This window comes from Cibotium barometz, chromosome 47, assembly GCF_041138505.1.
Source record: "Cibotium barometz isolate CiBa-2024 chromosome 47, ASM4113850v1, whole genome shotgun sequence".
Lineage (NCBI taxonomy): Eukaryota > Viridiplantae > Streptophyta > Polypodiopsida > Cyatheales > Cibotiaceae > Cibotium > Cibotium barometz.
The window spans coordinates 1,182,121-1,203,662 of NC_141092.1; the positions used below are offsets into that span (position 1 = coordinate 1,182,121).

The 21,542-nt window shown below is 45.5% G+C and overlaps 1 protein-coding gene across 3 annotated transcripts in view; it reads left to right on the plus strand.

Annotated features, from left to right (window-relative positions):
• Positions 1-575: 575 nt before the first annotated feature.
• Positions 576-21,542, plus strand: part of LOC147611250 (histidinol dehydrogenase, chloroplastic-like) — a 34,215-nt gene continuing 13,248 nt past the window's right edge. Inside the window, exons 1-10 of one of the 3 annotated variants that reach the window (XM_086784304.1) lie at positions 576-856; positions 941-1,065; positions 1,229-1,281; positions 1,434-1,506; positions 1,627-1,731; positions 1,848-1,949; positions 2,035-2,106; positions 2,216-2,282; positions 2,387-2,424; positions 2,585-2,644. In XM_086784304.1, coding sequence (XP_086640430.1) covers positions 619-856; positions 941-1,065; positions 1,229-1,281; positions 1,434-1,506; positions 1,627-1,731; positions 1,848-1,949; positions 2,035-2,106; positions 2,216-2,282; positions 2,387-2,424; positions 2,585-2,644 — 933 coding nt within the window. In that variant the 5' untranslated portion in view covers positions 576-618. The remainder of the gene's footprint in view (positions 857-940; positions 1,066-1,228; positions 1,282-1,433; positions 1,507-1,626; positions 1,732-1,847; positions 1,950-2,034; positions 2,107-2,215; positions 2,283-2,386; positions 2,425-2,584; positions 2,645-21,542) is intronic. The other 2 variants (XM_086784305.1, XM_086784306.1) reach the window with 2 other exon arrangements.

Sequence of the window (21,542 nt, forward strand, 5' to 3'; positions counted from 1 at the left end):
TATAGAGATGGGTGCTCGAAGTCCATGGCGCTCTCTCTCTCTTTGTGTCTTTGTCGCTCCCTCACACGCACACGCACACGTGCTTACAAGTTGTTTCTCACACTAACATCTTTCTCTTGTTTATTAAATGTAAAATAAAATGCAAAATGTAGTTCTATAAATGGGTAACTCTTAAAGGTACCTAGCCTAGGATTTCAAGAGGGAACGCTATGGTTACTTCGACGCTGTTCTTAAGCAGCACTCCAGCATCAACTATGATGTTGAAAGACTATTCTTGATTAGACTATTCTTGATTTCAGTGTCCTTGGATGACATCTCATCTTGTTCCATCTCAATCTCTCAATTGACATCTCATCTTGTTTCATCTCAATCTTACGATTGGGTAGTTTCTTCTTTCTTTCTCTTCTTACAATGAGCACATGAAGTCCTCTCTCTCTCTCTCTCTCCCCCCCTCGCACACACACGCACATGCACATGCACATTCACACGCACGCACAGGTTGTTTCTCACACTACCACCTTTCTCTTGTTTATTAAATGTAAAATAAAATGCAAAATGGAGTTCTATAAATGGGTAACTCTTTAAGGATCTCAGCGTAGCATTTCAAGAGGGAACGCTATGGTTACCTCGCTGCTGTTCTCACACACCACTTCAGCAGCAGCAGCATCATCATCATCATCATCATCATCATCATCATCATCATCAGTCTCTCTGTTTCGCACTTCAATACTTCCTCAACATCGTTCATGCCATTCTTCAACGCCTTCCTCTCTCGCTTTCAAGTGGCTTTCTCGTTCGAGTTTCTCTGCAGCAGAGAGGCGCCCAAATCATCAGTTCTTCATCAACAGAAGCATGGGTCTTCATCTCCAACCCAATCGATCTAAAATCAATAATTCTGTTTTCTTCTTTTGATCGTATATTTTACAAAAACTTGCTGCAGCAGCCTGTGCAGGTAGCCTGCTCGACACTGGCTTGAAAACCTACAAGCTTTCCGAACTCGGCGATGGCGAATTGAAGAGCCTCAGAGATCGTCCCCGAATAGACTTCTCTTCGATTTTTCAAATAGTAAAGTCTTTTTCCCATCAGTTTTAAATCATACTCTGTTTGCTTTCCCCTAACATTTCTCCCCTTCATCCCACCCACCCACTCACCCATCCATCCATTCATATTTTTGGGGTTTTTAAAAATCTAATCATGTGCCTTGATTTTCTCCATTATTGCAATGCAGGTAAGCCCTATTGTAGAGGATGTTCGCAATCGCGGAGATTCTGCGGTAATCGAGTGAGTTGAATGCCCTGTGATTTTCTTTCAAAGGATCAGATGTTCGCTTTCTGAAATGTGCACACACATGCATATGTGTGTATATTGGCACAAAAAACCAGCAATTGATTTATTCTTTGCAAATCCTTTTCCCCCCCTTTCACTTGATGTAGTTATACTGCCAAATTTGATGGAGTCAAGTTGGACCGTGTGCTTGTAAGAGTAGCAGATTTACCAGATCCCGAGGTACTATTACTATCATTATGAAAAAAAGCTGTAATAATGCTAAGCCTGGATTGGCCAATTTTGTGCCCTTAATTTGATGGTTTCTGAAAAATTTGATCCCTCAATCATGCCTTTGAGAAGCTTGGAGTAGACGTGAAGGTGGCGTTTGATGTGGCTTACGAAAACATTCATGCATTCCATGCTGCCCAAAAGAAGACCCATGAGCTTGAAGTAGAAAACATGCCAGTATGCCTTCCCATTCTCTTTCTGCTTCGCCTTACACTCAGTTGAAAAAGCATCTCTTTTCAAGCCTTTTGTTTCTCTAGCTTTACATGCATGACTGTGTTCTTTGGGGGAAATAGGGCGTGAAGTGCAGGAGAGTTGCACGTGCCATCAATGCCGTTGGTTTGTATGTACCTGGCGGAACGGCGGTTTTACCATCAACTGCCTTGATGCTTGCAGTGGTAAGGATTAGTTTGATTATATACAGAGGAGAATCTTGTACCTTCTAAAGCATGTGGTGATGAGGGTTGGTGGTTTCCTCTGCAGCCTGCCCAAATTGCGGGCTGTAAAACTGTGGTAATTGCCACACCTCCAAGGCATGATGGGTCTATCTGTCCTGTAAGTCTTCAACTACTTTATACATGTATGCATGTGCATATGTGTGTTCCAGTTTGGTGGGACATTATGATGTATTCATGTTTCATTGACAAGTGCTAAGTTTATGCAGGAGGTTGTGTATTGTGCAAAGAAGTCGGGTGTCACCTTTATCTTGAAAGCTGGAGGAGCGCAGGCAGGTCCTTGGATATCCTTGTGTCCCTGTTAGTGTAGTTCAGAGCAGCATTTACATGGGTGGATCTTGATCTTTTAACTCTGGTCTTTTGGTGGTTGTTGCAGGCAGTTGCTGCAATGGCTTGGGGAACAGGAAGTTGCCCAAAGGTGCAATGTTCTCTTATAGCACACATGCACACGTTCATGTGTGTGTGGTTGTGGTGAAAGCGGCATACTATGGCAGTCGTATGCGGTAGTCTTGCAGGTCTAGCTTCTGTAGTATGGATAGGACTAAAAGTACTTCAATTTGGCATTTTGGTGTTGTTAGGTGGACAAGATTCTGGGGCCAGGGAACCAGTATGTCACAGCTGCAAAGATGTTACTACAGGTAGTAATCCAATGCCCAATAAGCTAGATGTTTAGTGCACATATCAAGTAGATAATCTATACTTTGGTGGTTTGTTTGGTGGCACATCTCACTCCTACTGGTCAGTTCACGTTCTGCTGGTGTGCAGTTGGTAAGAATGTGGAGACGTGTACCTCGGTTTTCACATCTTTTAAATCCCCATTTTAAAGGACAGCCAAAGTTGAGCAGCTTGGATGCCCAGGGTTTCTGGTTTCTCTGTCGTCGTTGGGCCTCCCACTGTGTTCTACATCTCATACTAGTGGCTGGTCTACGGTCTGTACTGAGTGCTTTAGAACAGCTTGAGGTTTTGAGTTGCCCGAATGTTTGTCTTGGATAATGAAACAGATACAATCTGATGTGTGTCTAATTGATCTGGAACTCCATCTTGCCTGTGTGTACTCTACTACCGAAGGCTCTTCCTCAAACACTTTATCTTCTGTCCACTCCACTGGTTAAATTGATTTGTAAGGTTAGAGGGCCTTGGAAAAATAGAGGTGCACAAGTAGATAAGGATGCATGTGTTAGCAGTCATCTCCTGTCTATACCATATTACACTATAGGGAGCGAGGGCCAGTGATGTGGGTGTGCCCGCCCGTGTGAAGTTTTCTCCATTTTTTCCCATTGTCCATTTTCCCAGTTTTGCTAGTCGTGGGGGGGCTTTATTTTTTCCCTGGTCGGCTGTAGGAGATTGCTGCCAGGAGGTGCCCGCCGACTGCATGCTGGCCGACCAGGCCTGGTCATGGCCGACCAGGTCTTGCTGGTTGTGGGGCTTACGCAGGGGCTGTCGGCCTGTTTTACACTGGCCGACCAGCAGCCCCAGCATGTATATATACCACACTTCCTGCCCACACTGAGCTGTACCGGTTATCAGGTGTATATAGCAGAGTTACCAGCACTTATCTCTTGTGCAGCACTTCTGCGTTTTCGGCTCTGTATTCAGTCTCATTTCCGCTGCTCATTCCGACATGGTATCAGAGCCCCAGATGGCTTGAATCTTTGGAGACATTGAGAGCTTTCTGGGTTGCTGTTTTTTGGTGCTGATTGGAGAATATTTGGGCTGTACGGGACGTGGAGAAGCGGGTAGAAGGCGGGCGCCATTACTGGACAGCTACCTTGCAATAAAATGCCGATTTTTTTCCCACCCACCCTCTCTTCACAAGACCACATAAGCCCCCAAGATGGCAGATTTGCTCGAGATGGCAGAGAAACATGTGAAGATCCCCACCCTCCCGACGTTCCTGGTGGACCGACAGTCGGATGGGAACAACTATGGCATGTGGAAGGTAATGATGGAGTCTGTCTTAGAGTCTACTAATTTGGTTGATTTCATCGTGGTTGGAGTTCCAAGGCCAGATTTGGAGGAGGAACTTTCACTTTCAACTAAGAAAGAGCGGGAGGCCCAGGCACAGTTGTGGGATTGTGTCGATGCCCGTGTGCATTCTTTCATCTTCCTCAATCGCACACCCCAAGTGATCAATCACACCAAACACATCTGGCTGGAGGAATTTGGCAGCACTTGGCCTTTTTGCACAATCGGGTATTCGCCCATGAAGAGAATTTCCTTGGAAGTGCAGATGATGCGAGTGCTGAATCCTGCAAAGTCTTCAACGATGAGAGAGCACATCAACTCACTCCAAGCACATTTGCAAGAGGTTCTTCAGGCTGGGAAGAAGATATCATCAAAGGACATGGCCGTCACCTTGCTGGCTCATCTATTCCCTCAGTACTCAGCTTTCTATTCTTCTTTGATCACTAGTGGGAGGTGTAGCACCATTACTTGGGAGGAGCTCGTGTCTATGGTTTTGGACCAGGAGGAGCAATTTTTGAACCCTTCACAGGGTAGAGGTTATGAGGCTTTGACTGGCTAGCGGTCGAAAGGCCGCAACAACAACAACAAGAAGAAGGGCAAAGGGAAGTCTTCCCAGTTGTTGAAGTCTTTTGAGAAGAATCCCGACTTAGATCGTGTGCTTTGAAGGCTGAGTGGACATGTAATGATGTAACCATTGTGGCCAAAAGGGTCATTATTGGAGGAAATGTCCTCAGCGGAGCACCAAGAAAGGTGTCGATTTCTCAGCTGCAGCCGCGAAGACTCAAGCTTTTGTGCACTTGGAGATTATGGACACCGGAGCTTCATCTTCTTCGAGCAGGGAGGTGGTTTGTCTCACCATTGGGGATATACTTGGGAGTGGATTCTAGACAGTGGTGCTTCTAGGCACATAACTCCTTCTCGAGAGTTGTTACAGGACCTTTGGAGGCAAACATGTCACATCTTTATCGATGACAAGTCCACTATCCCGATTCACAGTGAGGGCAGGTTGGAGATTGTCCCCGATGGTAGAGGGGGGAAGCATTCCTCCCTAGTTCTTTATATTCCATCTCTTGGTTTTCATCTTTTGCTAGTGTATGAGGTTTGCAAGATTGGCATGCGGGTGGAGTTTTATGAGCATTCAGTTACTATCCGGGACAAAACAACATGCCAGGTTGTTTGGGAAGGCGGAGTGGAGAATGGGATTTACAAACTCTCAGTACTCTCTTCTCTTACAGGTACCGTCAAATCCCCATAGGATCACCTCGTAGAACGCTCCTGATACAAGACTCGAAACCTGCAAACAAACCAAACAAAGGTGAAGGGGGTGCAGGCCTGACTCACCTCCCAACCTTGACAGCCGTGGGCAAGCCCACAAGTCTTGGCTGTCCCCACCGAGCCACGAGCTGAGCTAACTAGATGGACGTACCGACCAATCTCTACCTCGTGACGTCCCATACCGCCACGAAGCTACCCTAGCGGGCCTCGAGATTGATGCCGGCCTCGGCTGCGTAAAGCAGGTATACGTCTACACTAGATCTAGGCTCTTGACCATAGAGCTCTCACAAAGACACGCGAGACTATATCTCCTAATGACTAACCTTGGCCACCCTTTTATAGGCTCTTGGCCGGTCATCGGGCGTCCACACTTGGACGCCTGTTCGTCCATACTTGGGTGCTCGCCCGTTAGTCTATCCCTAACTTAGCTCGCCAATCAGCCTGCCTAGCTCCAAGCTTCCCCAAACCTCGAAGCTAGTCTTGGGTAGATACACATTGTGCACATGACATACTTCCCTTCCTCTAAGAGCTCACTCCTGAGCTCACTAAAAAGCCAAGGTAATCCCTCTGAAGGGTAGTCAATGTCTCCCATGTAGTGTCCTCCTCAACACGATACTTCCACTCGATCTTGTATTCCGTGATAAGTGTATTACACAATCGTCTTTCACGAAATCCAAGAATCTTTTCAGGTTCGTGTGGAACAAATGTCATATCCTCGACATCTAACTGGTCTGTTCCACCCAGTATTTCCTTAAGTCTACTGACATAAAGTACAGGATGAACTTTCACATGAGAAGGCAAATCCAATTCATATGCGTCTGAACCAATCCGTCTTGTAATACGAAATGGTCCACAGTATAAAGGGGATAATTTCGGAGATCGACATGTCCGTAAAGTCTCAGAATGTCACCATTTGGTCCATCTCCATTTTTTGAGCCACTTCTATGGGACTCACTCCATAGAGCGGCCATATTTGTGCCATGTTCACATGGGGCCAGGCCAGTGTCCCATGTGAAAGGGCCAGTTTTATGGTGTCACATGGACGGGAGCCAGATCAGTGCCACCCGTGTGCGACCAGTGCTGCGTCACATGGACGGAAACCAGTTTTGTGTCACGCGTGTGATTTGCTTTGTGCTGTATGGACGGGAGCTTGTTGGTGCCACCCGGGTATGGCCAGGATGGTATCTTATCTATGGGACTATCACTCCATAGGAAGACCAGGACATTTATTTATATTTGTCGCGCCAGTTTTGTGCCCGACATGAACCTCTTGTACAAGTTTCATCGAAGGGAGATTTCGTCCATTATTTATATACATGCATTTATGCCTGTATGCATAAATTTGTTTTTGCATGACTTGTTTGCGCGTGTCTGCCTGTTATGCCGTGCCAGTACACTGGATGGGGACGCCCCCAGTGTACCGTGGAATGCTGTTTGTTGACTTGGTGGTGTGGCGTGTGAATAGGTGGTAAGTATTACCATTTTGGCCCTTTTAAAATGTAAAATCCATAAACTATGGTTAACTTTAATGTTTATAAGGCAATGTGTTCACACATTTAAATTTGGGCTGGACATTTACTTTCTAGTGTGGGTGCCCATAAACTAACCTTTGATTTGAGTTTAATAATTCTAAAAGCAACTATTGCATGGAAGATTAGTACATATTTCCCACGTGGGTGGTGACCAGCTCTCTCTTTCTCCATCGCCTGCTACCCATAGGCTGGATTCTGCTCTTGTACCCGCCTCAATAAAAAACGTGTACCCGACTACTGTCCGCCTGTTGTACTTGCTGCCAGTGTGCTGTACGGCTACTGTCCCTGCTGTACCTGCCTCCCACCTGCACACGTGAGCTGTACGGCTGCTGAAATCTGTACCTGCTTGCTCTGAACCGGCCTGTACTTGCTGCCCATGTGCTTAATCTGTAAGTACAACACCTGATGTACCTGTTGCAAGTACAGAACCTGAATACTACCTGGTTGGTTGTACTTGTACACGTGTGAAGTAACTGATGTACCTACTGCAAGTACAGAACCTGAATACTACCTGGCTGGTTGTACTTGCATGTGTGAAGCACTTGATGTACCTGTTGTACTTGTTGCAAGTACAAGTACCTGCATAGTACTTGGCTGGTTGTACCTGCACACGTGTGAAGTACTTGATGTGCCTGATTGTACGTGTTGTACACGAATTATACTCACTGTACCAGGTGCTCTCATGTTTTCTCATTTGTGTAAATTTGAAATTTGTTAATTTAAATTCAGAGAATTCTTTAAGTTGTGCAGTGCAGGAGCAAAGCATGTATATGCTGACCATGCTCAGGAAGTTTTGGTTAGTATTTTTCCCTGTGCGGTGTTGTTAACGGTGCTCTCAGAGCCTCTGAGAGCCAGTGAAGGTTTGACTCACCAGGGAATTTGGGAGCAAAGCTCATTGGGGAGAACCAGGTCATGCTCCCTCCGCAGTGTACCCCTTGGCCTGCGTTAGTACGGGCATGCCTGTTGGTGCACGGTCTCGGAAGACCAGTGACAGGCATCCACCTAGTGAAGGTGGGAATGAGCCTGTGATTTGGGGCTACTCCGACTAACACCTCTTCATCGACTTGAACCAGTTTTATCTGGTTGTTCTCACTCCCTTGTGGAGAAATTTGGCCTTTCAGGCCTGCGACACTTGTACAAATATAAATTCTCCAAGAAATATAAAAAGTATTGAGGGGGGAGCCGGCCTTTTCTGGCCCTAGTGCTGGTGTCATTTGTATTTTCAGTATTTGTGTTGCTGATGTTGTTTCCATTGTTTAATAACAGTTAAATTAAGTGTTCTAAATATGTGTATATTGTCTTCCGATCTGTAGGCCTCCTGTAGGGAGGGGTCACACGAAACCTTTCGGAACTCGCAAATACACCATCGTTCCTTCAGAGAACTCTTTGGGTGAATGATGTCTATTAGAATAAAATCTATCTCTGTCTTGAGCACTTCTAATAGATTCTTTCGCAACTTGTAACATTTCTTGCATATCTTGCAAAAAATGACGTGTGCATCATGCTGAAGTCTTGAAAATTCCACTGTAACAGGTGATCAAGGTTGAAAACCATACAATGAAAGGACTAAAACCTGAACTTGTATGCTTAGTACTGTTATATGCAAATTCTAACAAAGGAAGATAATCCTCCCATGAATTCTGTCTTTTGGATACATATGCTCGAAGCATATCCTCCAAAATCTGATTAACTCTTTCAGTCTGGCCATCAGATTGAGGATGATATGAGGAACTCAAATTCAAAGTTGTTTCCAACTTCTCAAAAACAAGTCTCCAAAAGTCACTTGTAAACTTAGAGTCCCTATCATTGACTATGTCCTGCGGTAACCCGTACAGTCTAAAAAATTGCTCGATAAACTGCCGTGCTAATTGCGTAGCTGTAATGGTCTTCCGTGTCGGTAAAAATCTAGCCATTTTTGTCAAGCGATCCACCACAACCCAAATCGAATCGTGGCCTTGACTTGTTCTTGGCAATCCGGTAATAAAATCTATGGAAATATTTTCCCATTTATTACCTTTGATTTGCAAAGGATGCAAAAGCCCAACTTGGCTAAAGCGTTCAGCTTTATTTGCTTGACAAACTTGACACTTGAGAACATAATCTTCTACATACCCTTTCATCTTTGGCTAATAAAAAGTGTGTTTCGCTAACGATAATGTCCTGTGTATCCCAGGGTGTCCAGCAGAAGGGTTGTCGTGACACTCCTTAAGAATCTTGGACCTAATGTCCGGGATCTGTGGTACACAAATTTTGTCATTACGGAATAGTAAACCATTCCGAATCATCCACTGATCTCATGCAGCCTGAATGGTAGGCTGCTCAGTCATTGAGTCTCGGTCAATCAATGAGCGCCCGTCCTGGATCTTCTGCCAAATGGACCAAAATAACTATTAGTCGTGCAAAGCCCTCTCAATGACTGAAATAAGTCAGTAGAAATCTCGGTGAACGACAAAGTATTCACCTCTCTAAATCGACTAAGCGCATCTGTGACACTATTCATGGACCCTTTTCTATAACGAATCTCAAAATCAAAATCTTGCATTAATTCAGCCCATCGAGCTTTCCTTCCTCTCAAATCATATGTATCACACACACATACTTGATTGACTGATGATCAGTCAATACCAGTATGTAAATCTATCTGCGTGAAATATTTCGCTTCGGCTAACCGGTCAATCAGGTCATCTGATCTAGGAAGAGGATAACGGTTCTTAATTGTCAGCTTGTTCAATCTCTTGTAATCTATACACATTCTCCAGGTGTTGTTCTTCTTTCTCCTAGCCAACACAGGTGCACCCCAAGGTGATTTACTTAGACGGATCCGGCCCATCCTCAAATAATCTGCGAGTTGTTTGGCCAACTTATCTTCCTTAGCTTGGCTCAGCCTGTAAGGTGGAATACTAACAAGGTGAGCACCAGGGACCAGGTCAATACGATGACCTACTGCCCTTTCGGGTGGTAAGCCGATGGCAATTCCTTAGGAAATACATCTTGAAATAAATCAAGTATCTTCTTTAATTCTTTGCTTTCAAACACACTTAATTCATTGACATCCATAGTAGGTATGAGAATTGAAGAAAGTGGAATCAAGACACAATGGAAAGCAAGATACAAAGAAGAATCTATTAGATTACCAAAATCAACTGAATGTACAAGACGTTCCTGAGAGGGATGTATACAATCACCTAAGATACAATACTAGGTGTTCCTATGTTTAAAAGAAAAAATATGACTAGACCAATCTATCTGGACTTGAAGAGTCTTAAACCACTCAATCCCTAATAACAAGTCTACATGCTCTAGGTGCATAATATAGCATTCCAGAGTAACTTTGTAGTCCTGACTCCAGATCGGTAGTGTCTCCACCTTTCGATCCCATACTTGCCGACCCGCAGGTAAGCGTACCTCATAGGTATGATCGTTAGGTGTTGAGTCAAGACCCAATTTTTGTACAAGTTTGTAATTAACAAAATTGTGTGAGTTGTCAAGGTCTAGAAGAATGTGGATTCTATGGCCATTCACTTCTCCATAAACTCGGAGAAGATCATGCACGCCAAAAACTTTAGAGTTGAACAGACAATCAGAACACGAACTAGGGTGAGAAAGTACAGTAACTGACGTACCTGTCAAAGACAACTGGTTAGCTGCCTTTGGCTTGGGTCCTGCATTGGTCTTTGCACCCTTTTGCTTCGGGCACTCGTTACGTATATGTCCTTTTTCTTCGCAGATGAAGCAACGCCCCTCTCTCTTGAGCTTCAAAGCCTTGAGGAGACGTTTTTTCTTTGTTGGGGTCGAAGTTGAATTCTTCGAAGGTTGGTCCGAAGACTTTCCTCCTGTCATGCCAACCATAGGTGCGGAGAACTTCCTTTTGTGCTTGTTCCCCTTCTCGGTAACGGATTTAGACTTGGAAGAGACCATTGTATCATCATAGATACGAGCGGAATGAATGGCCTCGTCCAGAGTTTTGCATTTGTTGTTTTTAATCTGTAAACGGTATGAGTCGGGTAAACCGGCTACTACGAAGAAACCCAAAAGAGTAGTAGAATCCATCTTCGTAGCTTTCATCTGCAAGTTCCTTAATTTTTGGAGATAGACCTCATAAGTGAGGTTTTGCGAGGTCATGGTTTAAGTAGCAAACCGGGCAACAACATCATAGTCATTCTCTTTCTTGAGGAATTCTTTCTTAAAGACGTCTTTGATCTGTGCCCAAGTTGTTGGTTTAGGGTTGAGTTCTTTCCACCAAAGCAAAGCTTTGCCTGAGAGGAAACCTGCTGCTAATTGGATCTTTTTGCCATCGTCATATGGATGAAATTGAAAATGGACTTGCCACTTATGTAGCCAAGTGTCCACTATCTCTTTGGTACGCTGCTTTTGCTTGCCCCCAAACTGTTCCGGAGTAATATTGGGGCCTAAAGCAGATGTCAAAGTATCCATACCCGAAAGAGTAGATAGGGTAGTAGTCAACAAAGAGATGGAGTTCTGTAAAGCCTGCATCTGTGCGGCGATTTGTGCTTGACGTTCCGAGAAAGAAGCTTCGAGAGCAACTTTAAACTCTTGGAAATCTGATTTTGAAACAAAATCGTTGAAAAGATCGCCTTCGGTGGCTTAGCCGGCAGGTCTTCACGTTCAGGAATGGGCTCCAACTCGGATTCTTGGGTCGACATCTTGAAGAGGGCAAGGTGAGAAAAGTTTGATCTTGCACAAATAAGAGTGCTAGAGAACTTGAGAGCTTGAGAGATGTGTGGCAAGAAGCCCACTTAAGGGGAATATATAGGCTTCCCCAAAGGCTAACTTAGCTTTTGCTTTTGTGTTTTTTTTTGGGGCAAAATAAATAAATAAATATATATTCTGTTTTCTTAAAAAAAAAACACTTATAAAGCAAAGCATGGGTTTTTTAAACCCTTTCTAAGGTTCAGCAAAAAAAAAAACAAAAGCAAAGAAAAGCAAAGCGTGGCGTGGGTTAAAAAAAAAAGATAAAATCAAAAACTAAAAAAAAACTCCATCCAGCGTTGGCGTTTGCTTTTCGCTTTTTTTTTTCTTTCTTTGCCTCCTGCCTGTAATTAGCGCCCGCTTGCCCGCGTGGACCACTTGCGCATGTGGTTAGCCGCCTGCACTCGGTTGGCGCCTGTGCGTGTACGTGGCCGTAACCACTTGTGCGTGTACCTGCGCATGTACTTGGCCATCTGCACATCCACATGGGCGCCTGTGCCAGCTTGTGCCTGGCTGCACATACAGCCTGTATGCAAGTCCCGCTTGCCCACGTTCACCATCCTGTCCGCCTGCCTACGTGTACTATCTTGCCTGCGTGCACCGACTGAAGTGCCGCCTACGTACACATGCAGTCACAAGCGGGTGGTGTCTTCACTCAGGTGGGCTGCGCAACCACTCAGGCGCCAACCAGTGAACAGCTGGCGATACTTTTCTCTCTCTCTCTCTCTCTCTCTCTCTCTCATACAGCCGACTGGCTTCTACTTTTTCTCTCTCATAATTGTTCATACAGTTGAAACACCTATAGCCCTTCTTCTTGCAAAGCAAACAACACGGGTTCCTACGATGCAAAAGCAACATGCTGAAATTGAGAAAACAGCAGTATACTCTGAAAAACAGCAAGCTTCTCGAACTCATACCTTTTCTTTGACCTCATCTTCTCTACCTACCGACATGCTCGTTCACGAGGCTTGCTCTGATACCACTGTCAAATCCCCATAGGATCATCTCGTAGAACGCTCCTGGTACAAGACTTGAAACCTGCAAACAAACCAAACAAACGTGAAGGGGGTGCAGGCCTGACTCACCTCCCAACCTTGACAGCCGTGGGCAAGCCCACAAGTCTTGGCTGTCCCCACCGAGCCACGAGCTGAGCTAACTCGATGGACGTACCAATCAATCTCTACCTCGTGACGTCCCATACCGCCACAAAGCTACCCTCGCGGGCCTTGAGACTGTTGTCGGCCTCGGCTGCGTAAAGCATGTGCACGTCTGCACTAGATCCAGGCTCTTGACCATAGAGCTCTCATAAAGACACGTGAGACTCTATATCCTAATGACTAACCTGGGCCACCCTTTAAAAGGCTCTTGGCCGGTCATCAGGCGTCCACACTTGGGCGCCTGCCCGTCCATACTTGGGTGCCCGCCCGTTAGTCTATCCCTAACTCAGCTCGCCAATCAGCTTGCCTAGCTCCAAGCTTCCCCAAACCTCGAAGCTAGTCTTGTGTGTGTGTAGCACACGATAGATACACACTATGCACATGACAGGTACTCAGGTCGGTGATTTGTGGCATTTTCGTTTTGGCCACTTGAATGTGGACGCACTACGGCGGGCTTTCCGAGATCAGATGGTGGATGGCTTGCCAGATGTTGGCAGCAGGAGGCAAAGACATTGTAGTTCTAGCATTCGTGGGAAGCAGCATAGGCAGTCTTTCCCGAAGCAGGCTACTAGGTGGGCTTCGAAACCACTAGAGTTGGTTCACATAGACTTGTGTGTGCCTATGCAGACCCCATCCTTGGGAGGAGCCTTGTATTTTATGTTGATTGTGGATGATTGTAGTAGGTTCACGTGGACGTATTTTTTGCCACATAAGAACCAAGCATTTACTCGGTTCAAGGACTGGTATGCTTTGGTGAAAAAGGAGTTTGGATTGCAGGTGAAGATTGTTCGGGTTGACAAAGGAGGGGAGTTCTCTTCTAATGCTTTTGTGCGGAGCATGGCATCAAGTGGGAGTTGGCCAATACAGGGTCGCCTTCAAAGAACGGAGTAGTTGAGCGAAAGAACCGGACTATGGTGGAGATGGCGAGGACGATGTTGGAGCATCAAGACCTTCCTTGCCACTTTGGGGAGAGGCTGTGGCTACGAGTGTCCATAGCCTCAACCAATCTCCGACGATTGCAGTGCCTAAAATGACTCCGTTTGAGGCTTATTTTGGCAGGAAACTAGATGTCTCCCATTTCCGTGTTTTTGGGAGTGATGCCTATGTTCACATTCCAAAGAAGCAGAGAGGGAAGCTTGACTCAAAGTCACAGAAGCTTGTTTTTGTGGGATATAACTCTCTTTGCAAAGGCTACAGGTTATATGACTCGGAGCGGAATGAGGTTGTTGTCACTAGAGATGTTGTCTTTGATGAGCATGTTCCAGCTTCCACTGTTGAGGAGCCACGGCTTCTTGGAGAGCCAGATGTGTATGAGGATGAGTCTCGGGCTATTGTCCCAGCTAGCTAGCCTTAGTCAGTTGTAGAGGTTTAGCCGGAGATTGGAGATGTGCCACAACAATAGCAAGAGGCTCCGTGTTCTATTCGGGTACCAAAGTGGTTGTTGGATACCATTCGAGAGTTTGGTGTGATGGAGTATCCCTCCGAGTGGACCACGGAGGATGGACCTCGAAGATCACATAGAGTTCGTGACAAATGTTAGCCATAGGAGCATTTATAGGTAAATTATGCCTTGATTTCTCGTATCATTCGGGCATAGTCACATGGGACGCGAAATGGGGATGGGGAATGGGGACGGAAAAGATTGAGAATGGCCATTCCTTGTGACTATAGAGTGACATGGGACGGGAATGGGAAGATGCTGCCATCCCCAACATTCCCGAGTCTAAAAATGCCCATTCCTTGTGACTATGCATTCGGGACAAGGAGCCTACTTTAGTTAAAGAAGCTCTTTCCCAAGAGACTTGGAGGAAAGCCATGCAAGTGGAACTAGATGAAAGAGTGCACAGAGCGGAAGCAAAAGAGCACTAGAGTGTGCTGAATAGAGAGTGTAAGAGAGAGAGAGAGAGAGAGAGAGAGAGAGAGAGAGAGAGAGAGAGAGAGAGATGGAGCAACTATGCTGAATATACTGAAGCAATACAGTCCCAAGCAAGAGACAGAAGTAGTCTCATAAGTGAGGGAGCAAAAGATAGACTAGGCAAGATGAAAAGTGAGAGGCCAGCCCACCTATTTATAGGTGGGGAGAGCTGGCCGACTGGAGCTGCATATGTTGGCCGACTGGGAAAAAACCATACAGGCTGGGAAAAATCCCAGAAAAATATATAAAATAGGGTTGGCCAGCGCACAATCAAGGGCCATGCAAAAGGGACCAAAAGGACACCAGAAATGGGCAGAAACTGGGGATGAATGTTCTAACACCCCCTCTCAACACCAGATGCTGAACAAACTCCGAGAAGCCGAAGAAGTCGTCCTCTGTCAAAGACAAAAGAATGCAGCAACAACAGGTACTAGGAAAGCTCCACAAGCAATCTCCACAGCAACTCAACTACAAAAGCAACAGAACAAGCTGCCAGGTACACTGCTCCTCTAGAAGAAAACAACCATGTAGGTTGCGTCGTGCTGCTCCAAATATCAGTGCCAAACCCAAATGTAAACACAGTGCCACATAAATCCCTAGAAGCCTGTAGCTCCAAGTAGATAATACCCTCAAAAGAAAGAGTCCATCTGCTCCAACTTTGTACCAAGAGTAGCCAAATGCTGTACAATAGCATCCTCCGCGAAGGTCGGCATCGCCAGATTTAAGAACTCAACTGCCCCCTCTGAAAACTGACGTCGGGACTCCACAGGCCCAACCAAATCCAAATCCCAATCCTTCAAGCCCTGGAAGTACCACTGTGTCCCAGGCACGGTCACGGACACACCTGACCACAATCCAGAATCCTCACACAGAGTAAGGGAAACAACAACATTCATAGTAGTGGTAACTAAAGTAGTAGTAGCCTCCTCAATAGCATCACACAGCATAGAAGCAGGCTCCTTCATAGAAGGCAAAGGGACTAGTAACACATCCCGGTCACTGGTTGACGAAGAAAGAGTCGGAGGCGAAGCAAGGAGACAAATCCCCCTCAGAAGCTGTGAGCAAAGATAGCCCACTGTCTTCCTCAAAAACATTACCAGAGATATCATCCTGGCAAGGAGAAGTATGCACAGAAACTGAAGGCAAGGCTATCAGAGAAACAAACTCCTCAGATGCAGTGAGCAAAATTGGCCCACTATCCTTCACTGCAGGAACATCTCCAATAGAAGTATCCATAAGATCAGTGGCTGCATAGCACCCAGAAGCAGAAACCATCTGCCGATCACTGGCATCACCATATAGGTCACAAAGCAACTGCCACACATAGAAAGTAGAAGCATCATCAGGAGCATAGATGAAGTGTCGAAGAACTGAATCCTGACAATGCAGGAGGAGAAAGCCATAGATCTGTCCGTCAGTCTTCCTCCATCAACACACATTCTCCGTAGAGGCAAGGTCCGGCAAGCACCGATTCTTGTACGAGAGAAACTCCATCAAACCATACTCCCTGAGAATAGAAGTAACCTGCAACTTCCATGATTGAAAGTTACCACCATCCAACTTGTCTGCCTCATCTAGGAAATAACAAGAAAGTGGTATGGGAGCCAAATCTGAAGCTGTCATCATTGATCCAACCATTAGGATCAAACCTCATAAGATAAAAAACTGTCCAAATCAGAAAACGTTGATGTAGGTCCCTTCCTCCCACCAAAACGCAGTCCTAAGAGGCTAGACAGCACCCGAAAATCCTCTTGTAGCAAAAAACGCAGAAGCTTCTGTCGACTGTACCTCCAACCTTGAGGCCAATAGAAGAGGGAAGCAAAAAATGCAGATTTGATATAGAGGGAAAAGGCAGCCACACAGGAGCTGGGAATATGCTGTAAGAGGGTGCAAGAGGGAAAGGCATCAACTAGGACTGTAGCTTGGGCTCTCCTCAAGAAAAAAAACGCACAATCTCTGAGAAGAAGAAGTGTCCTCTACAGGTACCAAGGGTTCCACCAAAGCCCAAACCACCACAAAACCTCTCTGCACAAGGGAATGTCCACCGGAGAGGAAAACACAGCCAAAGAGGGGTTGCTGTCCTGAAAAAACAGGCCGCCTAGATCCAAACTCCAAGTAGAAGTGAAACGCTGATAAGAAAGTTACCTTCTGGCTGCAAGCGATGAAGCCAAACTGAAGGAAAACAACCAGCAGAAGCTGTCCAGAAAATACAGCAAGGAGAAGGCTGCAAATCTGAGAAAAACGCAGAGGTTAAGGGGCTGTAAAGAGGGCTGAATCTGGGGCAGCAGATGGAATCGCTGAACCGGGAACGATAATCACATGAAAGAGTGCACATAGCGGAAGCAAAAGAGCACTAGAGTGTGCTGAATAGAGAGTGCAAGAGAGAGCGATATGGAGCAACTATGCTGAATATACTGAAGCAATACAGTCCCAAGCAAGAGACAGTAGTAGTCTCGTAAGTGAGGGAGCAAAAGATAGACTAGGCAAGATGAAAAAGTGAGAGGCCAGTCTACCTATTTATAGGTGGGGAGAGCTGGCCGACTGGGAAAAAACCATATAGGCTGGGAAAAATCCCAGAAAAATATATAAAATAGGGGTGGCCAGCCCACAATCAAGGGCCATGCAAAAGGGACCAAAAGGACACCAGAAAGGGGCAGAAATTGGGGATGAATGTGCTAACACCCCCTCTCAACACTAGATGCTCAGCGGCCAAGCATCGACTATGAGGACACTTTTGCACCAACAGCTCGGATGGCCACGATTCGGACAGTTCTTACCTTTTCCTCTCATTAGCAGTGGCCGGTGTAACAGATGGTGACTTGCAGGAGGAGGTGTATGTTGAGCAACCTTCAAGCTTTGAGGTTTCGGGCTCAAAAGGTATGGTTTATAGGTTGCGGAAGGCCTTGTATGGTCTGAAACAGGCTCCCTTGGCTTGAAACCAGAAGATCGATACTTTCTTTTAGAAGCAGGGTTTCTAGAGATCAGTTGCAGATCCAAACTTGTATCTCGTTCGTGACCGTGGTATGGTCACTTTGATTATCCTCTATGTGGATCATTGCAGCAAAGAAATGCATTTCTTTCGAAAAGAAACGTACGGGATGTTTCTTACAATAAGAAACGTTTCTTTCATAAAAAACATGAGGTAAGGTTTTTTTTAAATTGACTTTAGCCTTAGCAAAGGTTTTAACGTTTTGACGTTTTCAATCCCCTGCTCCCTCTCTCTCTCTCTACCGTGTTCTCTGAGCTCTCTCTCTCTCTCTCTCTCTCTCTCTCTCTCTCTCGCACGTGCTTCTTCTTCTTCTTCTTCTTCTTCTTTCTTCTTCTTCTTCCCTCCCTCTTCTTCCTTCTTCATGTTCTTCTTCCCTCTTTTTCTTCCTCTTCTTCTTCCCTCTTCTTCTTCTTCTTCTTCTTCTTCTCCTTTCTTTCTTCATCTTCTTCTCCTCCTCTTCTATTCTTCCTCTTCATCCCCATATTATTCTCAGCTGAAAATTAAAATCTTCAATTTCTCCCAATTTGCAAACCCTAATTTTCCCCAATTATGGAATTAGCCCCAATTTTAGCTATTTCTCAAAATTGCTCCAATTTTGAGCAACTCCATCCGCCAAGTGACAATGACAAGTTTTAGCTTCTTACTACTTTTGTGTTGCTATAATGTTTAGGTTGAAGCTAAAATTCTATATGAAATAATTAAAAACCTTTTTAAAAAAACGGCGTTTCTCATTTTGGCCCAAATTTTAGAAACGTTTCTTACGCATTTCATACGTTTCCGTTTCTAATGTTTCATACATTTCTGGTTGCTATGATGTGGATGATCTTGTTCTCATTGGCAGTCATGTGGAGCACATGGTTGTGACGAAGGTTGCCTTGTCAGAGCAGTTTGAGATGACGGATTTAGGCTTACTCCATTTCTTTTTGGGATTGGAGATTTGGGGGTTCTTTGTTTCTCAGCAGCGGTATGTTCATGAGTTGCTGGAGGCCTTTGGGATGGAGAATTGCAAGCCTATTTCATCTCCGATGGTCCCAAATACCAAACTTGCTGTACATGATCCTTGTGAGCAAGTTGATGCCTCCTTGTATCGGAAACTTGTCGGTTCATTGATTTGGTTGCTGAACACCAGATTGGACTTGAGTTTTCCAGTGGGGTTGTTGAGCTCATTTATGCAGACACCTTTGACGACTCATTGGGACACAGGATTGCGGATCTTGTGGGACCTGCAGGGTACGAAGGATCTTGGACTCCTTTATGACACTGGAGGGGGATCGAAGTACCGAGTTAGACTCCGAGGTTGGAGTGACTTTGATTGGGGAGGAGATCCAGACCCGAGGAGATCTACTTCAAGATACGGCTTTACCCTTGGCTCAGGAACGATTTCTTGGAGCAGGAAGAGGTAGCCAACTATTGCCTTGTCTTCCACATTGAGGTAGCGTATTGGGCTCCTTGTGGTGTTGCTTGCGAGGTGGTGTGGCTGCGGAGGTTACTTGGCGAGATTGGGTTTCCACAAAAGGAACACACGGTTATCCAGTGCGACAACTAGAGCTGTATAGCTATTGCTCGGAACCCGATCTTCCATGCCCGGACCAAGCATATAGAGATACAATATCACTTTGTTTGAGAGAGGATTTTGGATGGTGACATCTTGCTAGTTTTTTGTTCGACGGAGGACAATGCGGCAGACCTCTTCACGAAGCCTCTACCTCAGCAAATGCTCCGTCAGCACTCTAGCTCACTGGGGTCGGTCTCACATCCACCAGGAGTTGAGAGGGGGTGTTAGCAGTCATCTCCTGTCTGTACCATATTACACTAGGGAGTGAGGGCCAGTGATGTGGGTGTGCCCGCCCATGTGAGGTTTTCTCCATTTTTTTCCATTGTCCATTTTCCCAATTTTGCTAGTCGTGGGTGGGGGGTGGGGTGGGGGGCTTTATTTTTTCCTTGGTCGGCAGTAGGAGATTGTTGCTTGGAGGTGCCCAACTGCATGCTGGCCGACCAGGTTGTGGGGCTTACACAGGGGCTGCCGGCCTGTTTTACATTGGCCGACCAGTAGCCCCAGCATGTATATATACCACACTTTTCCCCCACACTAAGTTGTATCAGTTATCAGGTATATATAGCAGAGTTTCCAACGCGTATCTCTTGTGAAGCACTGTAACGTCCCCTCAGGATCAACCCTAATCACAGTTGTACAAAACACAGTTAGACCAAACCAAATCATGGAGTAGCAGGCTAACTCACCTCCCAGCCATGATCGGCATCCACCGATCTCCCTCGAGCCAGGGCTAGGGCTCCAACGTAATCCCATAGGTCCGTGTCTAACTCGGCGTCCCATACCACCGGAGCCTGCCATAGGCCTTTGACATGTGAGCCTATGTGTTGCCATGTCTATGGCATGAGCACGTCTGCTCTTCTGGTCCAAGCCAGACCGACAGAAGTGCCTCCACACAACTGTGTCTCACAATAATCCAAGCTTTCCTTTTATAGTTAAAATCTCGCCATAAATAGCTATCTTGCTATAAACAACTTTTAAGCCTGTTTTATTAACTTGGAACCCCTAGCCTGGTATCGGCCTGCTAATCCCTACTCTTGGGGCCCCCTAACCCGACCGGATTAGTCCCTAATCCTTCCGGACTAGTGTCCAGGTACATGACATACTTCCCCTCTTCAAGCATTCACTCTCGTGTAAATGTATTCGAAAAAGTGTCAACTAGAACTCTGACTCTGAGACTGAACTGTCAAATCTTCCCACGATGTATTAATCAAAGACAAGCTCCAACCGAGCTCTTTGTCTCTGAATCTTGCTCACAATCAACCTCCAGAGACATCTCAAAAAAGTTCTATGTCCCGGAAAATTAAATGTGAACTCTAGATCTCGTGGAAAAAACAATAGATTTCTCAATCTCAACAAGTCTTACCATTTCCCTCAAGTGACTCCTTCGGAAAATCCGGTAATCCTTGAATCCACAGAGTCCAATTCTAATTATCTATCCATACTAGGATCGGTAAAAAATCATGTACCTAGGGGATAAACATAACATACTTCCCTTCCAATAATCTTAGAACTGTCAGGTAAACATATATATCTGAGTATCTTAATCTTGGGTCATGACTCCCAAAAAGATACTCATCCTATCAGGTGGTCACTGTGCTCAATCCTGAACACCCTGATAGAACATCCCAAGCATAAGTTGTTCTACCTTTAAGTCCTTTAATGTCAGGGAATCTTGGCAGAAAGCCTGCCGTCACACTTAGTAATCTTGACCAATCGTATGGTCCAATCGTATGGTCCGTACATCGACTACCTGCCCAAAAAGTATCACACTCTTTGCAAGTCGGTGACAGTCCAATAGTCGTGGGAATTCTCCCAATCCATCCTGGGATCTCTAGAGGAACTACATCCCCCATTCCTAAAATAGATCCAATGTATCCCTGGATGACCTGCTGTAGGAGTTAAGTGCACTAAAGGATCCTCTCCTAAACTCAGCATTATCCGAAACTTAGACCTATCAATTTGGAACGTCTTGTTCCCGTTGAGGTGCTGAACAATAACCACTCTAAGAGATGGTATGATTCCTAAGTTCTGGTCTGATCAGTGGAACTGCTTGCTTCGACCTAATGCCGAAATCGACCAAAGGGGATTGTTGGTCTCACATAGCTCTCTCAGGAATCTATAAAAGTTAGTCCTCAATCTGGCGAACTGAATTAGTTCATCCTCCCCAATTCTATTTAAGGCCTTGCATTTCTAACCCCTGCTTATATACCTTCCACCCTCACCTGCACCTGGTTACTGCTCCACCTTGGACAATACAGTCTCATCGGGGAAATTCTACATATTGTATACCCTAGCGTCCCATACCACTAAGATACACTCCACACAAAATCTCCTTTAGACCACAAGACTGGGTTAGGGTGGTCAATCCTTTCCCAATCCTTGTCTTGTTTCGACTATAACTCCCCTCATGCCATGGTTTCCCTATAGGTCTTTCCAGC